This window comes from Chenopodium album, chromosome 27, assembly GCF_948465745.1.
Source record: "Chenopodium album chromosome 27, dcCheAlbu1.1, whole genome shotgun sequence".
Classification (NCBI taxonomy): domain Eukaryota; kingdom Viridiplantae; phylum Streptophyta; class Magnoliopsida; order Caryophyllales; family Amaranthaceae; genus Chenopodium; species Chenopodium album.
The window spans coordinates 19,877,848-19,895,026 of NC_137860.1; the positions used below are offsets into that span (position 1 = coordinate 19,877,848).

Here is a 17,179-nt window from a genome sequence, read left to right on the forward strand (position 1 = left end):
AATAAGAAAACATATATATAGATGAACTTCAGAGATGCTAGTATAATAGATGCTGGAGGGGCTCAACTTGTGTCCCACGTCTCTGCAAATGTCATAACAGTACATCAAGGTTAAAGAGGTGAGTCCTAAACTTCCAACAAGTCATGGCAATAGGTAAGAAATCAGGTTCACAAGAGCTCCAAGAAACATGATGCCTGTCAAGAATATTACAACAATAACAATGCCAAAGGTTAGCAAACAAAAATATGGAAACGAGCCAAAAAATACAGCAGCAAGGACATATTTTATGAAAAATATTACCCATCAAGTTAATATGATTCTACTACAAAAGAAGCATCATAAACAGAAGCTGTGAACTGCACACCAAACTTCATAACGAACCACAGTGAAGAATTGACAAGGATAAGATGTCAAAAAGACAGGGGATGCAACGTACTACATCCTCAAGGTTAGACTAACAGCTCAAACAAAGCAAGAAAACACAACAATAGAAGACAAATTAATTGATAGATTGAAGTTAAAGTGTTACAAATGATCGAATACGGATTTTCTTACACATACTACTTTACTCCTATTTATACTACTTTGCTAAGCTAATTAGAATCTTTACTACTGCTTGTCAAAGATTAATGCCTTACAGACATCAATGCCTTCTGAATCTCAGCAACAGGAATAGCATAATCTTCTTCATAATGTGTAAAGCTATATAATCCTACAATATGCCCATCGCTATTCAAAAAAGGGGCCCCGGTACCACCAAATCTACCCCCACCGTGAAGATTTTTAGCTTGAATCAATCTCAATGAAGCACTAAGCCCTCTGAAATCATCAACAAAGAGTGGATTTGATTCACTTGGAAAATCCGGCGAAACACCTAGCTGCAACTGATGATAAATGTTTCCGCATGTTCTTTCCACACAAGAGATGTAACCGACATTGTAAGAAAAAGCTAGGCGTCCTGGATGACCAATTAAATGAGTCTCTGAAGCCTTAATCATATCATTCTCTTCAAGAAGTTGAGCACACTGAAAACCGCCTTCAGGTTTGTTTACAACATCCAAAAATGCCAAATCACTTTTTCTATCAATGTACGCTACACGAACATTAAATGCTCTTGAATCAAAACAACCAATCTGCAAATTTTTTTTTCCGTGTGCAACATGAGCACATGTCAATATCATTTGTTTAGAATGAACCTCTACAAAAACTCCTCCACCAATAAGTTCTCTCTCATCTCGAATACAAACTATACTTCTACGCATTCTTTCATATAGCTGATTTCTCTCTTCCACAGTTAATATCTTCAATGCCATATTAACAATCAAATACCTAAAATGCATAATATGTGAAATCACTGTCAAAAAAAATTACAAAAGCATAATAACAAATTTGTATAAAACAATTCTAAGAATGTATCATTACTAAAAACTAGTACAAAAAACAATAATATCATGTGAGGAGTTGTTAGATTAGGATCACTTCTCTCAAGACAGATTGATCTTTTATACTTAACCATCCAATCTTTATCCCGCAATACATCTATCACTACCAACTTTGTCATGGATATCTTGTTTTGAAATATTTGAATACTTTATTAAAGAATACAACTCAAAGAATTGAGCACACTAAAATTCAATCACTTGACATCCAAAAGAAGTTGGCTCTAGATTTTGATAATTCTGTTTTGATTGAAAATGAGAAGAAGATGCTTTTTTTTTTTTTTTTTTTTTTTTTTTTTTTTTTTTTTTTTTTTTTTGGCAAGTGAGAAAAAGAAGCTTCAGATCTTGAAATTTGGAGTAAATTAGAGAAGAAGACGTGGCAATAAATAGGTAGTACAACAGACTTTATCAGAACAAAATGTTCAAGTTTCACCCAAAGTATAAAAAGCTCAATATAACCCATGTTTGGTTTGCTGATGATTTGATACTCATTTTGGGGTGATATTGGGTTTGTGAGGCAGTGATTTGACAACTAATTTTTGGTAAAGGGTATATTGGTGGAGTTAGTACTAGTGTTCAAGTTGCAACTCTGGTGAAATGGTGAATTTGTCCTATGGGAGAGTATGTCATGTCTGCCAAAAATTTGACTACAGTGCAACCTCGAATTTCGAAGGTCCTAGCACGAGTTGATCACTTCTAAGCTTTAATTTGACTGCAATACAGTTGCAACCTTTAATTTCGAAGCTCTATATCTGTTATGACACAACTATAGTCCATGAATTAAAATACTTGTATTTTACACTAGTTGTTTAGCAATTGACAACCACTTCATACCGACTAAATAACCACGTACCATATTAATTTTAAGATCCGAGCATCAATGCCGGATCCAAGATTGGGTCACTACCGTATACTAATAAATAATTAATGCATGAATATTCAAAAAACTAATTATTTCTTTTTTAAAAAAAATACATTCCAAAAGTATTTTGTGGTGGAGGAAGTGGATCTTGTAGAGGAGGAGGTGGAGGAGAAAGAATTTTGGGCCAAAGAAACTTGTTATATCACACGTTTTTTTACCTTTTCATTCTGAAAATTAAGTAACAATTTCAATTAGATTAAGCAAACCACTATTGCTTCAAAACCAAGTTAATTATACATACTAACTTGATAATAAAGTATAGCTAAAACACTAATAGTGAGCTTAGCACTCAAACTATACAAATTCAAGAAAATTATCCAAAATCACTAATCAATTTTAAAAAATCAGAAATGCAATCATCCAAAAAAAAAAAAAAAAAAAAAAAAAAAAAATCAGAAACCCTAAGTCCCTAACCCACTAATTTCACAGATTAAATTTACATATCAAATCATGAATTTCACTAGCCCATTATAAATTTATAATAACATAAACAAGTAATTTAAGCACAAAATCAAGCCAACAACTAGTGTAGAATAAGAAATCAAAAACTTGAAAATCAATTTTTATTCAATTAAGTATTTAAGTTACCTAAATGACTGGAGGCAGTGGCTGGAGTGCGGCTGTGTGGCAGCAATGCAGTGGCGATTTCCGTCAATTTTGAGCTTCAAAATATCGAAGAGGGCGATTTCCACTCGAGATCCTCCATTGAAGTTTATTCCAGTTATCAGTTGAAATAATAATCTTGTATTTTCACTTTAATACCCCAAACTTACCCATGAAAAGACAAAATTAACCCCTCTTTTATCAGGCATTTTCTCATCGAAGAGAGAAGGTAAATAGGTAATGTTGCTCTTGTCAAAAAACACGTGACCTCCACGGCTCCACGTGACCTAAGGTGGTCCCGTCCTCTTTTTCCCCTGTGTTTTAAAAAGGAAAAATTGACTTTTGCTACCTGTTAAAAACGCGATTTCACTTTTGCTACCCATGAAAACTTTTATTTTATTTTACTACCTATCAAATCCCGTTTTTTAAATTTCGCTACCAGTTAACGGAATCCGTTTATAATTCCGTTAGTGAGATCAAGCCACCCTCATTACCACCTTCCGGCCACCACTCTAGCCACCCTAAATGCCTCAAACCAGCCACCCCTCCCCTAACCTGCCACCCCTTCCCTCCCCCCCACTGCCGGCGGCTGGCGCTCAGAGCTTCGGCCGGCGCCGGCGCAAACCCATTCCCCTCCCTTCCCCCAACCTTACGCAGCCCCTTTCCCTTTCCCCCCCGTTCTCGCTGCCCCGACCACCACCCCAAACCGAAATCCACCTTATTTTCCCTCCCTTCACTGGAATCCGCCCCAGCCCCATTTCCCCCCACCGAAATCGACCCCCTCCCCTTCCCCTATCGTTTTCGGCCTCCCCTAACCCTAAACCACCACCCCAAAACGAAACCCTAAATTCGTTTTTGGTGGTTTTGGGGTGGTGGTTTAGGGTTAGGGGAGGCCGAAAACGGTAGGGGAAAGGGAGGGGGGTCGATTTTGGTGAGGGGAAACGAGGCTGGGGGCGGATTCCGGTGAGGGAAGGGGAAAGGGGGGTGGTTTTGGTTCATGGGGTCGGGGCTGCGTAGGGGTGGGGGAGAAGGGGGGCTGCGAAGGGAGGGGGTGGGTTCGTGCGCCGGCGCCGGCCGAAACTCTGGGTGCCGGCCGCCGGCAGGGGGGAGAGAATAGGTGGCGGTTGAGGGGTGGCTTTTTTTTTTTTTAATTTTTAATTTTGAATTTATTATTATTTTTTAAAAAAAATTATAAACTTAACGAAATTCTTACAGATTCCGTTAATGGGTAGCAAAATTGAAAAAAAGTGCATATGTTAGGTAGTAAAATAAAATAAAAATTTTGATGGGTAGCAAAATTGAAATCGAGTTGTTTCACAAGTAGCAAAAGTCAAAAAATCCTTTTAAAAAACCCATTTTCTCCCCCTCTTCATCAATTTATTCCTATTATTATTGCATGTAATTGGAACTCTCGAAATTGGCAAAAACAAGCGGCTGAAAAAATTGAAAGTTCGATTAATAGTACTTATTTATTTATTTTGGGGTTTTTGCAAGCTTAAATTCCATGGAACGCAGTCGTCAGCATTTGAAGCGCAAATTTTGGGACACTCCAATGCCGTTGTTCAATCCATGGATGAGAGTACTGCACCCCTGCCGCCCACAGTATGGTTTATCTCCGTCCTTCACTTTTTTTTTTAGTTTTCGATTCAATTTGGTTTTGTTATGATTTTTGAAATTATACTTGTGTATATTTATTATTTTCATGAATAATTTGCTGGTTATTTTTGGCTTTACCTTTTGTGAATTTTTATGATCATAATAATATTAGTAGTAGTAGATTAGACTAGTAGTAGGAAGAATGCATCTTATTGTTTCTATGCAAAACTTGACCCATGGTCAGTGCTAGTATGGGAATCGGTACGGGTTCACTTCACTACCTAATACTACATCCGTTAATTAGTATGGGGTATTATTTGTGCGATATAACAAATTTAAAAGTTACACATATTAATTTGTGATTGTGGTAATTTGTGAATGTGGTAATTTGTGGGGGTGGGGGTATAATCTCAGCCACATCACGACATCAAGGTTTTTTCCATTAGCAATACCTGTTAAAAGTGGTTTCATAATTATTAGGAAAATTTGACATTTGTTATCAGTGTTACATTTGCTACCTATTTAATATTTTATTTTACCTTACTACCACCCAAATTCCCTAACTATAAATTTCATTACCTTTTGCCTTGTGTCGTTACTGTTTTCGTTAGTGGGGCCCAACCATTGTCCAGCCACCTTCTAGCCACCGTTATCATCCAAACATCATTTTCTCTCTCCTCTTCACCAAATTGCAGCATTATTGTACCTTTTACTATGTAATTCTTCCTCTGTTTCTCTTGCATCTTCAAAGATTTCCCCACTTTCTTCTTCTTCTTCCTTAGTAGAAGAGAAATTGTTATTATTATTGTAGCATTGTTCATCTTCATCGTCGTAATTTTCTAGGTTTGAAAACTTTGATTTAATTGGTGTTTTGATGGGTGTAAGAATCGATCTGGGGTCATATCAACTTGGTTATGAAATTTGTTACTTCCTAAAGGGTGGAGTAAACAAGAAGCTGTTACTCTTAAATCAGAGAAATTTGTCACCTTTGCCATTTCTAGAAAGAGAAAGAGCAAGAGGAGAGAGAAAATGAAGAAGAGTTAATGGGCGTGCAAAGTAGAGGGTGGAGACGTGGAGTGAACTAGTGTAGTGGGGAAGTTGTGGGAAAGGGGTTTTGGGGTGGGGGAGAGGGGCGGTGCCGTGCGAAGGGGTTCAAGTGTGCCGGCCATGGGAAGAGGTCGTGGCATCGCCGGGGTTAGGGGTGGTTGGCAAGGGGGAAATGGAGGAAGTGGGGTTCGCCGGCGTCGGGGGAACGTTTGGGCGCCGGCAGGAGGAGGGAGGGTGGCTGGGTAGCTGACGGGGAGGGGGAGGTGGATGGAAATTTTTTATTTAAAGTTTTTTTTGTAATAAATTAAATAATTATTTAATGAAATATTGGGCCCACTTAACAGCAACATTGTCAGAAACCATTATCTGGTAGTGAAATATATAGTTAGGGAATTTAGGTGGTAGTAATGTAAAATAAAATATTAAACAGGTAGCAAATGTGACACATGGTGCTTTCACCGGTAGCAAATGTCAAATTTTCCTAATTGTTACCACCATTGTGACAAGCTGACAACATCTAAAATTTAAAACCGTGCCAACATTGAAATTTTCTACAATGAAAAGACCAAGTATCTTTTACTCTTATTTTCGGCTACTTGTAGTTGTTAAGTGTTCTCAAGTTTAACAGTTTTATGATATTCAGATTATTGTATTGTTTTAATATAATATTTTGTAATAATTTGTAGGCATACACTTTGAAAAGGCAAATCACTTTGGGAAATTTGATGAATTTGTTGAGCACAACATGTACTTGGATTGTAAAACAAAACGTGCTGCTTTGGTGGCATCTCCATTTGTTGTTTGCCTCACATCTTACACTGGTATTACATATTCTACAATCGTTGAAATCTCTATCTGTCCCATTTGATATTTCGAAAGTTTTACTTTTTGAATGTAACATTGTTAACTTTTGCCTAATTATATGTTTGCAAATCATGATTTTGTAAACAATTCTTTCAATGTTGAGAACCTTTTTAATTTATTAAAATATATGTATATTATGAGTTGGTGTTGCTCATGCTTTGTTCCATAATAATGCGGAAAGAACTTATTTTAAAGTTTTTAAAATACTTAATGTTCAAACTTTGGATATTAGTGTATTCTTCTACTTTTTATAACGAACCTGCTTGATTAAACTTATGTTGCTTCCAGGTGCCCAACGGCTATTTATATGTTCGGGGACTGTAATGCACTCCTATGGTGTAGATGGTGAATACTTTAGTACAATTTTGACTTCTGCTACCCTTATTAGATGTCCTAAAAAAGAAGATGCTATAGCTGATGATATAAAGGTTTGATACTCTCTCCAATAAAACATGACACTTGCATCATCTATTCCCTCAAAGTAAAAATTTCAAAAGTTATTTGCCAAAATGTCATTTATTACGTACACTTTTTCCACCACGGCTTCAATCTATAACTCAATTGTGTCATTCTAATCGCTATATGGAATAAGAACAAGCATGCTTGGTTGCCCTCACATATATGATAGAATCTATCTCTTTCCTAATTTGTATGTGAAGGTAAAAGCACTATATGGTTTAAGCTTGTTTGATATGACTGTGTACAAATTAGGTTTAAAGTTTTAATGATGCTTCCATCTGCTAGTTTTCTTTTGAGATTTGCTTATGCTGTTAAAGTTTATACACCAATTTCAAAGTAATATTTTGATCAAATTTGTTTTTGGTTAAATTGTTTCATGTACGATCAACATGTTAGTGTGTAGTGTACCCATCATGGAAATCAGAAATTTGACAGTGTTTTTTTTTCCTTAAAAATGTAAATATAGGTCAAATAAGTACTACCTCTGATTTTTATTAGTTGCAACTTTGGGGTATTATTTGTAAGATAAAATATTCCAAAGTTGCAACTAATAAAAATCGGAGGTAGTATATATTTTTTAAATATGAATCAGTAGATACCACCATGTTACTTGAGTGAACTAAATAACAAGAGTGCATTTTCTTCACTTTAAAAAAATCAGTTTTAAGTCGTGTAAGTTCGTATAAGTTCAAAATCTTCAAATAAGTTTTAGTCCAGTCCAATAAATTCCAGTTTTAAGCCTCTTTGACTGCAAGGCTCCATTTGGTTTTGGCGAAAAATAGTTTCGAACTTTAATGATAAATGCTTTTTCATGGAAAATGTTTTCTCAAGGAAATACACCAATTCCATACTAATTTTCCTTTTTTTTTCGTACAAGAAATGGAATATGGGAGTGAAAGGGTGAGGATGGATGGGAGGAAAGAAAAATGTCTTGGGCTATGAAAAATGGTCATTCTCCTCCAATGCTCGTAGTTGCTTCATATAATCCCGGGAAAATGCTCCAAGAGTGCAATTTCCTACAAAACTCAACCAAAACTACGAAAACACTAGAAGACAACAATTAGTAATAAAAGTGGCTCTAAAGAGCCAAAAACACTACTAATTATGACCAAGGGACGGGGGTAAAATACTATATAAAATGGACATATCAAACTCCCCCAAGCCAAACCTTTGCCTGTCCCTAAGCAAAGAGCTCATCAATGAATAAATAAAACATGCCTCACCCCAAATAGTCAAAATCAAGAACAACCAATTCAAGGCAAATCCAACAAGCATGCATCAACATCAACCAATCTCATTCATCCAATCAGTCATCCTCCCTAACAATTGTCAAATAGAGCAAACCACAAGAGCATATAGAATTCAAGACTAGTGCTCACAGACTCAACTCTCATTTATGTGGCGAGTAAAAGATGTACTCGATTGCTCTCCAACCACCCCTTTATATGTGAACAATGCCCTCCCAACTCACACTCTCGTGTGTTTAAGAAAACATGCACTCAACCTAATAGTCGATTCGGAATATGTCAAGTCATTCTTTGCATTGATAAACAACTAATTTCACATTCACACAACTCTATGCACAAAGGTCGGAAGGTCTTCAAAGCTTGTAATGTAAGGCTAGGGTAAAAGGTAGGATAAATTTGGGAAAATGTGAGAGTAAAGCCATGCTTAAGGGAGCCAAATCCTAATAAAACCAAGGTCAGAAATAAATAATGACCAAACAACTCCAACATACTCAACTCTACAAAATTTCACCAAACAACCAAATCATAACAATAATTCCAACTCTTACAATTTCACTCATAAGAATATAATAATGTGAAACTTGAGTGAAACAAACTTTGAACTGTTTTTTTTTTCTTTTTTTGAGCAACCTTCAATTAGAACACTTGAACATTGAAACAATATTTCATTCTTTTGCTCTTTTTTTTTTTTTCTTTTATCTCACATTGGAATTTTCAACTCTAAAACATCTTTTCAATTTTTTTCCAATCACAAAAATAAGAACAAATAAATAACTTCTCAAATCCACCCAAATTGTGCAAATTATGTGCACACTACAAACTCCCTCACCTCACTCACTATTAGCTCTCCCGAGCCAAGCTTGGGACTAGTAACCAATGGGGCAAAAATGGCTTGTAATGTGGTTAAATAAACAATAAAGGGCACAAGCAACAACATGGGTAGCAAGAAGGGAACAAATGTATCTAATATCGTCTGAAGGCCACCTAAAGAACAAACGCCTTCGTCCTCCTCAATGTGCATAATATTGAGTCGTACAAACATTACTCAAAGTTAAAAACCAATACTCAACTTCATTGACATACCAGGAACTAACACACAATTCCTTACCAAATCAACTAGTCAAGCACTATATTCACAAGTAGTTGGACAAAATTGACGCATGTTAAGGCATCTAAGAAATCAAATATCAAATCATGGCTAACCTATCCACAGTGCTCATCATCATAAACCCAAGAATCAAAACAATTTTCAAGTATGGGGCACAGGGAAGCATGATTTACAATTCATTGGAACGTATTTTTGGATTTTTATTTTTATTGAAAGCAATAAAAAAAACTGCACTAAGAAAGCAATAAAACTATACTAATCACACCAAAAACAAAAAGAAAGAAACCATACCTCAATCTGAAAACTCCCCCAAGCCAAAATCAGACAATGTCCTCATTGACTCAGGAGTTAGCCCAGCGTGGCTAGACGTCACCTGGTTTAGAAAGAGACACGGCGAAGAGGGAAAAGATAAAAAGAAAGAGGGAAGAAAAAGGGAAAAGAAAAATAAAAACGGAAAGAGGGAAAAAGGGAGTATGGCGCGCCCGATCGGGCCCGCCCCTCGCCCGATCGGGCGAGGTAAAAGGAACTCGAACTTGCTAGCCTCGCGCCCGTTCGGGCGGATCTTTGCCCTGTCGGGCGATTTTGCGTCCTCGAAATCGTCGCTTCATGCGCCCGGTCGGGCGCCACTTCGCCCGGTCGGGCGAAACTTGCCGTATACAGACCTCCTCTCGCGCCTGATCGGGCGGATGGTCGCCCGGTCGGGCGAATTTGAGGCCTCGTTTTCTCTTCTTTTCGCGCCTGATCGGGCGCGGCTTCGCCCGGTCGGGTGGATCTTCCGTAGCTTGTTCTGAGGGCTCTTTATCATTAATTGCAAGGGACACCGCCTTAGGCTCAATTCGCCTTTGTTCTCCACTCGATTGAGCTATTGCTACTCGATCAGGTGGGACTTTGATCAAAGGCTCATTTATCGCAACCTGTTCACCTTGCTCCTCATCCTCATCATCAAAACCAAGCCCTTCACAGTATAAGGCTCGCTCTATTGCATCTACTTCTTCCTTCCATGTTTTGATTTTACCTGTAGAAGATGCAATGCAAGATACCGCCACCAAGGGATCTTCAACAAGAGCTTGGGGCTCATTAGAACAATTATTTCCAACCACCTCAATGCTAAAACATTTTTCCTCTATCATGGGGCTTTTAGGGGCATTATTCAAGTTAAAAACAATATTGTCATCCCCTACTGATAGCGTCAATTTACCACTTTGCACATCTATAATTGCTCCCGCAGTATTAAGGAATGGTCTACCCAAAATAATTGGGGTTTGCAAATCCTCGGCCATATCAAGAACAACAAAGTCAACAGGTACATAAAATTTACCTACTCTAACAGGGACATCCTCTAAAACACCTAGGGGGTATTTAAAAGAACGGTCGGCCATTTGCAGAGTAATATTGGTAGCTTTTAATTTACCCATATTTAACTTAGAACACACAGACAATGGCATGACACAGACACTAGCACCCAGATCACATAATGCATTATCAATCAATAGATTGCCAATATGACAAGGGATAGAAAAACTACCGGGATCTTTTAGTTTAGGCGGAGATTTATTTTGTAGTACGGCACTACATTCTGCAGTAAAAGAGACAGTCTCTACCTCACTAATAGACCTTTTCCTAGTCAATATTTCTTTCATGAATTTTGCATATGCAGGAATCTGTGTAATTAATTCTGTGAAAGGGATCGTTACCTGCAAATCTTTCACCATCTCCAGGAACTTACCAAACTGCGCATCCAATTTAGTATTCAAATGACGATTGGGGAATGGTAGTTTGATAACTGGTTTTTGAACAACATTGCCCTTATCTTGCGTTGTAACCTTCCCTGGAGTTGTACCCTGCAATGTATTATCAGAAATATTAGTGTTACCCTGTAGCCCTACAGGGCTAATATCGTTTGTTATACCAGGTTCATCAATTCTGGGCATAGGAGGTCCATCATAATGTGAACCACTCCTTAGGGTAATTGCAAACGCTTGATCTGTAGGCCTGGTTGGCTGCGATGGTAGGGTTCCCTGTTGGCGGGCTTGCAGAGTAGAGGAAATTTGCGCAATTTGATTATCCACGATTTTATTATGGGCTAAAATTGAATCAATTTGAGCATCTCTACTCTCCATGTGCTTTTGCATATTTCCTAACATCACTTTAATTTCTGCCAAAGTAGGGTCAGTAGGTGGGGGAATTTGTGGTTGACAATTCTGGCTAGAACTGGGATGATAATATTTCTACTGTGGTGGTGGCGCTTGTTGTGGTTGTTGCGGAGGTGAAGGATTTTGTACATTGGTGCTCCGGTAGGAAAGGTATGGATGATCTCGATACCCAGGATTATAGGTGTTGGAGTATGGGTTATTTTGCTTAATGGATTGAAAAGCGTTAACCTGCTCCATGGAACTCCTACACTCCTGTTCCCAATGACCTACAATTCCACAATTTCCACAAAAAGCATCATTAGCATTATTATTAATTGCAGAAACATTAGCTACATTAGAATTAGCAGTACTGAGGTTATCTAATTTCTGACCAATAGAGGTTAATTGAGCTTGCAAAAAGGATACTGAATCAACATGGTGTTTCCCCTTGTTTGCAAAACCTCTAGGATTCCCATATTGGGAATTATGAATTGCCATATCTTCGACAACTTGCCCTGCGTCATCAACATTAAGGTTCATAAACCTCCCACTAGCTGCAGAGTCTAAAATTGTTCTTGATGAATTTTCAATCCCATTGTAGAAAGCTTGTATCAACTACCATTGTGCTAAATTGTGATGGTGGCACTCTCTCTGCAGATCCTTAAATCTTTCCCAAGCATCATATAACGTTTCATCCGGCTCTTGGGCAAAGTTTTGAATAGCACTTCTTAGTAAGGCTGTTCTTTCTGTAGGATAATATTTATTATAGAAATTTAACACAAGAGTCTCCCAGTTAGTAATGCCAAGTGCAGTTCTATTCAAACCATTAAACCACAATTTAGCTTTTCCACATAAAGAGAAAGGAAAAAGAATCTCCCTGATTTGATCTTGTGTGACCCCAGCTTGCCTTATGGTATTGCAATATTGACAGTAGTCGGCAATGTGCATATTTGGGTCTTCACCCTTAGCTCCACTAAATTGCTTCCTTTCTATCATCGTGATGAACTGGGGCTTGATCTCGAACTGTACTCCCTTGAGATCTGGATTAGGAGAAAGATGGGGAAAGTGCGTCAAGGACGGCTGCGAATAATCGCTGAGCTTTTTAGGTGGGTTCCCCGTCATCTCTGGTTCTGACTCTGAATAAATTTCTGAATCACTAGAATCAGATGGAGGGTCTCCAGGAATATCACCACCAAAACTTGCCAGTACTTGCCTGTATAAATTCTTCTGTCTATGAAAAGAGCGCTCGATCTCAGGATCGAATGGAATATAACCTGATCTGGAACACCTGGGCATAAACAGAGAACTAGACGACAAATATAAGAATTGTCCCAAAGAACTCACGTTCGCTGGGACTAAGGAAAATAATCTAGACTACAAAAACAATCAGAAATAAAAATAAAACCGTTTCCCCGGCAACGGCGCCAAATTTTGACAGGGTAAAGTCGTATCCCCAAATCAAAAGTAATACCTAAATCCTGTAACTTAAGTAGATAGGGAAGTAGGGTCGAATCCACAGGGAAACTAGTCTTCCTATTCCTAATTAATTAATATAATCTAAATTATTAAAGTAACCAAATTTACAATCAAAAGAATGCTAAACTACTAAGAGTAAAAGTAGGGAAGAATGAAGATAGAGAAAATCAATAAATAAAAGACCTAGGGCATAGGTTCACCAATAATTAATATTCCAGGATAAAACATAACAATTAATAATTAATATTGCACAAATAACATGATTAACAGGCTCTCACAATTTATTAATCAACATAGATCTAATAGGCTCTCGCAATTTACTAGATCTAAGTTCCTATTGAAAATAGCCTTTAATATCAAATTAACATCTGCTCGATTCATCAATTCAATATTGCTATACTTTTACAAGTGATAACATCTGCTCGATTCATGATTCAGTTGTAAAGCGTTAAAACAATTCAATAAGAAATTATCATGCAATATCAATAATCAACAATAACAAATTATCCCTTCATATTAATTATGGATCTCCATAAACCCTAGAAAGAAACTACTTAGACATAATTAAAACTAAACTAAACAAAGCAATTGAATAAAGCATAATAGAAGAAAGAGATTAAAGTAAGAGAGAGAAATTGATACCAAAGTAAGGGAGAAAAGAGATGGTCTAAGGACAATCGTCTCACACAATGATCCAAGACAAATAAAACGAGCTTAACAAAAGTCTATTTATACTAATCTAAGAATCCTAAGTTAAAGCAAATTAAACGACGATTAAAATAATCTTCGTAAAACACGCGCCCGATCGGGCGAAGGGCCGCCCGATCGGGCCCGCCTTTTTTCCTTCGTGGGCTTCTCTTCTAGCGCCCGATCGGGCGCGCCTTCGGGCGACGACCCTTGCACCGGGCGGTGACACTTCGGGCAATTTGGACTCCTTGTTTGGGCTTGTAACTTGGCCCAGACCAAATATCCTCTTTGGGGCTTCAATAATCCGGTCCAAATGCCTCGTCTTCACATTAGCCGAGCCCTTAATCACCGGCTCGATGACTCTAACCGATCTTGGGCTATAAAAAATGGTCGTTCTCCTCCAATGCTCGTAGTTGCTTCATATAATCCCGGGAAAATGCTCCAAGAGTGCAATTTCCTACAAAACTCAACCAAAACTACGAAAACACGAGAAGACAACAATTAGTAATAAAAGTGGCTCTAAAGAGCCAAAAACACTACTAATTATGACCAAGGGACGGGGGTAAAATACTATATAAAATGGACATATCAATGAAGGATCATAGATTGGTGATAAAAGTTTAATGAATACTTAGGAAAATAGAATTTTATGTGATAAATGTTTCTCTTATGAATTTAAAAGGTTTCCCTTGATGAAAAAGTTAAAACTTCAAAACAATCCATGCATCACTCGGGTTAAAACTTATTCTTTATAAATCTTATTCTATTATAACTAGATTTTTACGGGCAAAGTTTAGAGATGAACATTTTTAAAGGCAATTCCTTTATATGTACAATAAGATGTACTGCGAACAATTAAATTTACTGCGCATCAATTGCACACAACTTTTTAAATTAAAACCTCCTTAATGTCAGATAAAAATTATTTACAGAGCAAATTATCTACAAAACTAAGCTCACTTGCTATTGAAAGCAGCAAGTGAACAACTTAGATTACTATATACTTACACTATTTTTTTTAAGGGTAAGAAAAAAGAAAACATTAGGAACCCCTCCTCACGAAGGGAATTCCTACTGCATCAGATGAAATAATAGGGTACAAAGATGAGGAAGTACAAAGAGTAATTTCCATGTTATCACTAACAAGATGGCCTACATTCGCGATCCAATCTGCTGCTATCTGTTTGCTTCTCTGTAAACATGGTTAATATCCCATTATTGAAACCTTTGAAGAAGATTGAGGATGTCGGTGATGATGTGATCGATCTGCCATGGAACGAACCAAACTCCTTTGACTGCGTTGATTACTAGGAGATTATCCCCTTAGATGACTAAATGTTGAATCCCGTGTTGAAGAGCGAGAAGAATTCCTTTTTGGAGAGTTGTAGCTTCTACGACAAAAACAGTGGTGTTGCCAAGGTTGATGGTGCGAGCTGCGACAAGGGAACCGGTGTTGTCTCTAATGATGACACCTACTGCTGCTGAGTTGTTTTTTAGTGAACCGTCAAAGTTGAGTTTGAAAGAGTTTAAGGGGGATGTTTCCCAAAAAAAATATGCTGGCGCAGAATGGAATGGGTGGGTTGGTGGTGAGTATGGGTTTGGGATCTCTGCATAGGTGATCCTGAGCTTAAAAAGGTATATGTGAGAGTGCGACACTGCCACTCGTTGAACGCAAATTGCTCTCTGTGGAAAGTTCCAAGGATATTTAATGTTTCATTTTGAAAAATAATAAAATTTCGTTCTTTCCAAATGCTCCATAATAAAAAGATAAACTTTTTAAGAGTGGAATTGTTCTTTCTGAGGTTGTTTAAGGTGGGTAACAAGCCTCCATGTGCAAGAGAAGTGCTCAACCAACTCTTGGTTAAAGAATGTTTCCAAATTTCTTTAGTTTTTTCACAACCGAGAAACAGGTGTTCGATTGTCTCTGAATTTAAAGTACAAAGGCTGCAGTTGCTAAAGGGATTAATTTTTCTTTTGTGAAGGACATCTCTAACTCCAATGCTACCATGCATCAATTGCCATAGGAAGATTTGGAGTTTAGGAGGGATATCGAGCTTCGAAATCCAACGATGGGGCCATTTAGGCATGTCGAGTTCGAGATTGTGTGCTATCCAAGTGGCCGACTTCACTGAGAAGTTGCCAGAGGGGGGTAGGGCCCCATACTGGTGTATCTGTCATTTTTGAAGTGGGTAGAAGAATGCCCATGATGCGTGCTATAATATGCTTTGGCAATAGGGAAGTGAGTTTAGTTTTGTCCCACTGATTGTTTGGCAAAATGAAGTCTGCAAATTTTAGGTCAATATCCACTTGGTGTCCTTGTAAGTTGAGTGTTTCTAGTAGGCTTTTATTGGTAGCCCAATTGTCTATCCAAAAATAAATGTCGGAACCATTACCAATCTTCCACCGAATACCTTTTCGTAAAATTTTCCGTTGGGCCAACACACATTTTTATATATGAGAATCTTTCGATTGATGGTGGTATTCGAAAAGTGAAGAATGATGAAGATACTTATCTCTTATGATTTTGACCCAAAGGTTTGAAGGTTCAGAGAATCTTCCACCGTAACTTGGCTAAAAAAGCTTTATTTAGAGGCAATGTTCGTCTTAATTCTAAGCCCCCGAGGGCTTTAGGCCAACAAATTTTATTCCATGCTATTAGTGGACTCCCGTTTTTATCCTTTTCTTGTCTCCAAAAAAAGTTTCTATGGAGGGAATCCAATTTCTTAGCGATATCCGTGGGGATAAGGGAGGAAGAGCAGAGAAAAGAAGAGAGCGCTTCTAAATTGCTTTGAATTAACGTGTGGCGACCTGCTTTAGAGAGGTAGCCAACTTCCCATTGTTGTATTCTATTTTGTGTGTTGTCAATTACTTTTTTGAAATCTCTTTTCAAAGGGTAGTAAGAGTTAAAAACTACTCCCAAGTATCTCCCGAGCGATGAATTCGGTGTCATGTTAAAATGGGCTGCTAGGTTTTGACGTCGCCTATTTTCAATTTGTCGGGAAAAAATAATTGAGGACTTGTGAAAATTAACAAGCTGCCCTGTCATACTACAAAAGTCATCAAGTACGCGTTTTAGGTTATTACATGCAGAAGAAGTGGCTTTACAGAGGACAAGACTATCATCTGCAAAAAGAAGGCAAGGAATATTGAAAGATCGAGGTGTAATCTTAAAGCCTATTCTAAATTTGCGATTCATACTTTCTAGAGATAATTTCCTTATAAGAACCTCCATGCACAAAATAAAAAGATAAGGTGACAAGGGGTCTCCTTGTCTTAAACCTCTTGTGGGCTTAAACCATTCGGTGGTTTCGCCGTTTATCTTAGGTCACACATACTCGGATCCAATAAATCCACTTGGAAGGAAAGCCAAAGGATGAAAGGGCTTCCCATAGAAAGTCCCATTCAATCTTGTCATACGCTTTTTCCATATCCAATTTCAAAGCACACCAACCCGTTTTGTTTTTAGATTTATGGAAAGTGTTCATGATTTCTTGAACTATAAGGATATTGTCATGAATAGAACGATCAGGAGTGAAAGCATTTTGCAGTGGGCTTATTGTTCTTTGAAGTATGGGACACAAGCGAGCAACTATGATTTT

The 17,179-nt window shown here is 37.7% G+C and overlaps 1 protein-coding gene and 1 non-coding gene across 2 annotated transcripts; one reads left to right on the top strand and one right to left on the bottom strand.

The window, feature by feature from the left end:
- Positions 1-477: 477 nt before the first annotated feature.
- Positions 478-3,115, bottom strand: LOC145620869 (uncharacterized). The gene is made up of 2 exons (XM_081675589.1): positions 2,950-3,115; positions 478-1,329 (listed from the first exon to the last, which is right to left on the bottom strand). Exon 2 carries the CDS (start codon positions 1,311-1,313, stop codon positions 627-629), a length of 687 nt encoding a protein of 228 aa, XP_081531715.1. The 5' UTR covers positions 1,314-1,329; positions 2,950-3,115; the 3' UTR covers positions 478-626.
- An 8,930-nt stretch (positions 3,116-12,045) lies between these two features.
- LOC145621762 (small nucleolar RNA R71) lies at positions 12,046-12,152 on the top strand. Its single transcript, XR_014108561.1, has one exon. It is a non-coding gene; the product is annotated as a small nucleolar RNA R71 (small nucleolar RNA).
- The last annotated feature ends 5,027 nt before the right edge of the window (positions 12,153-17,179 follow it).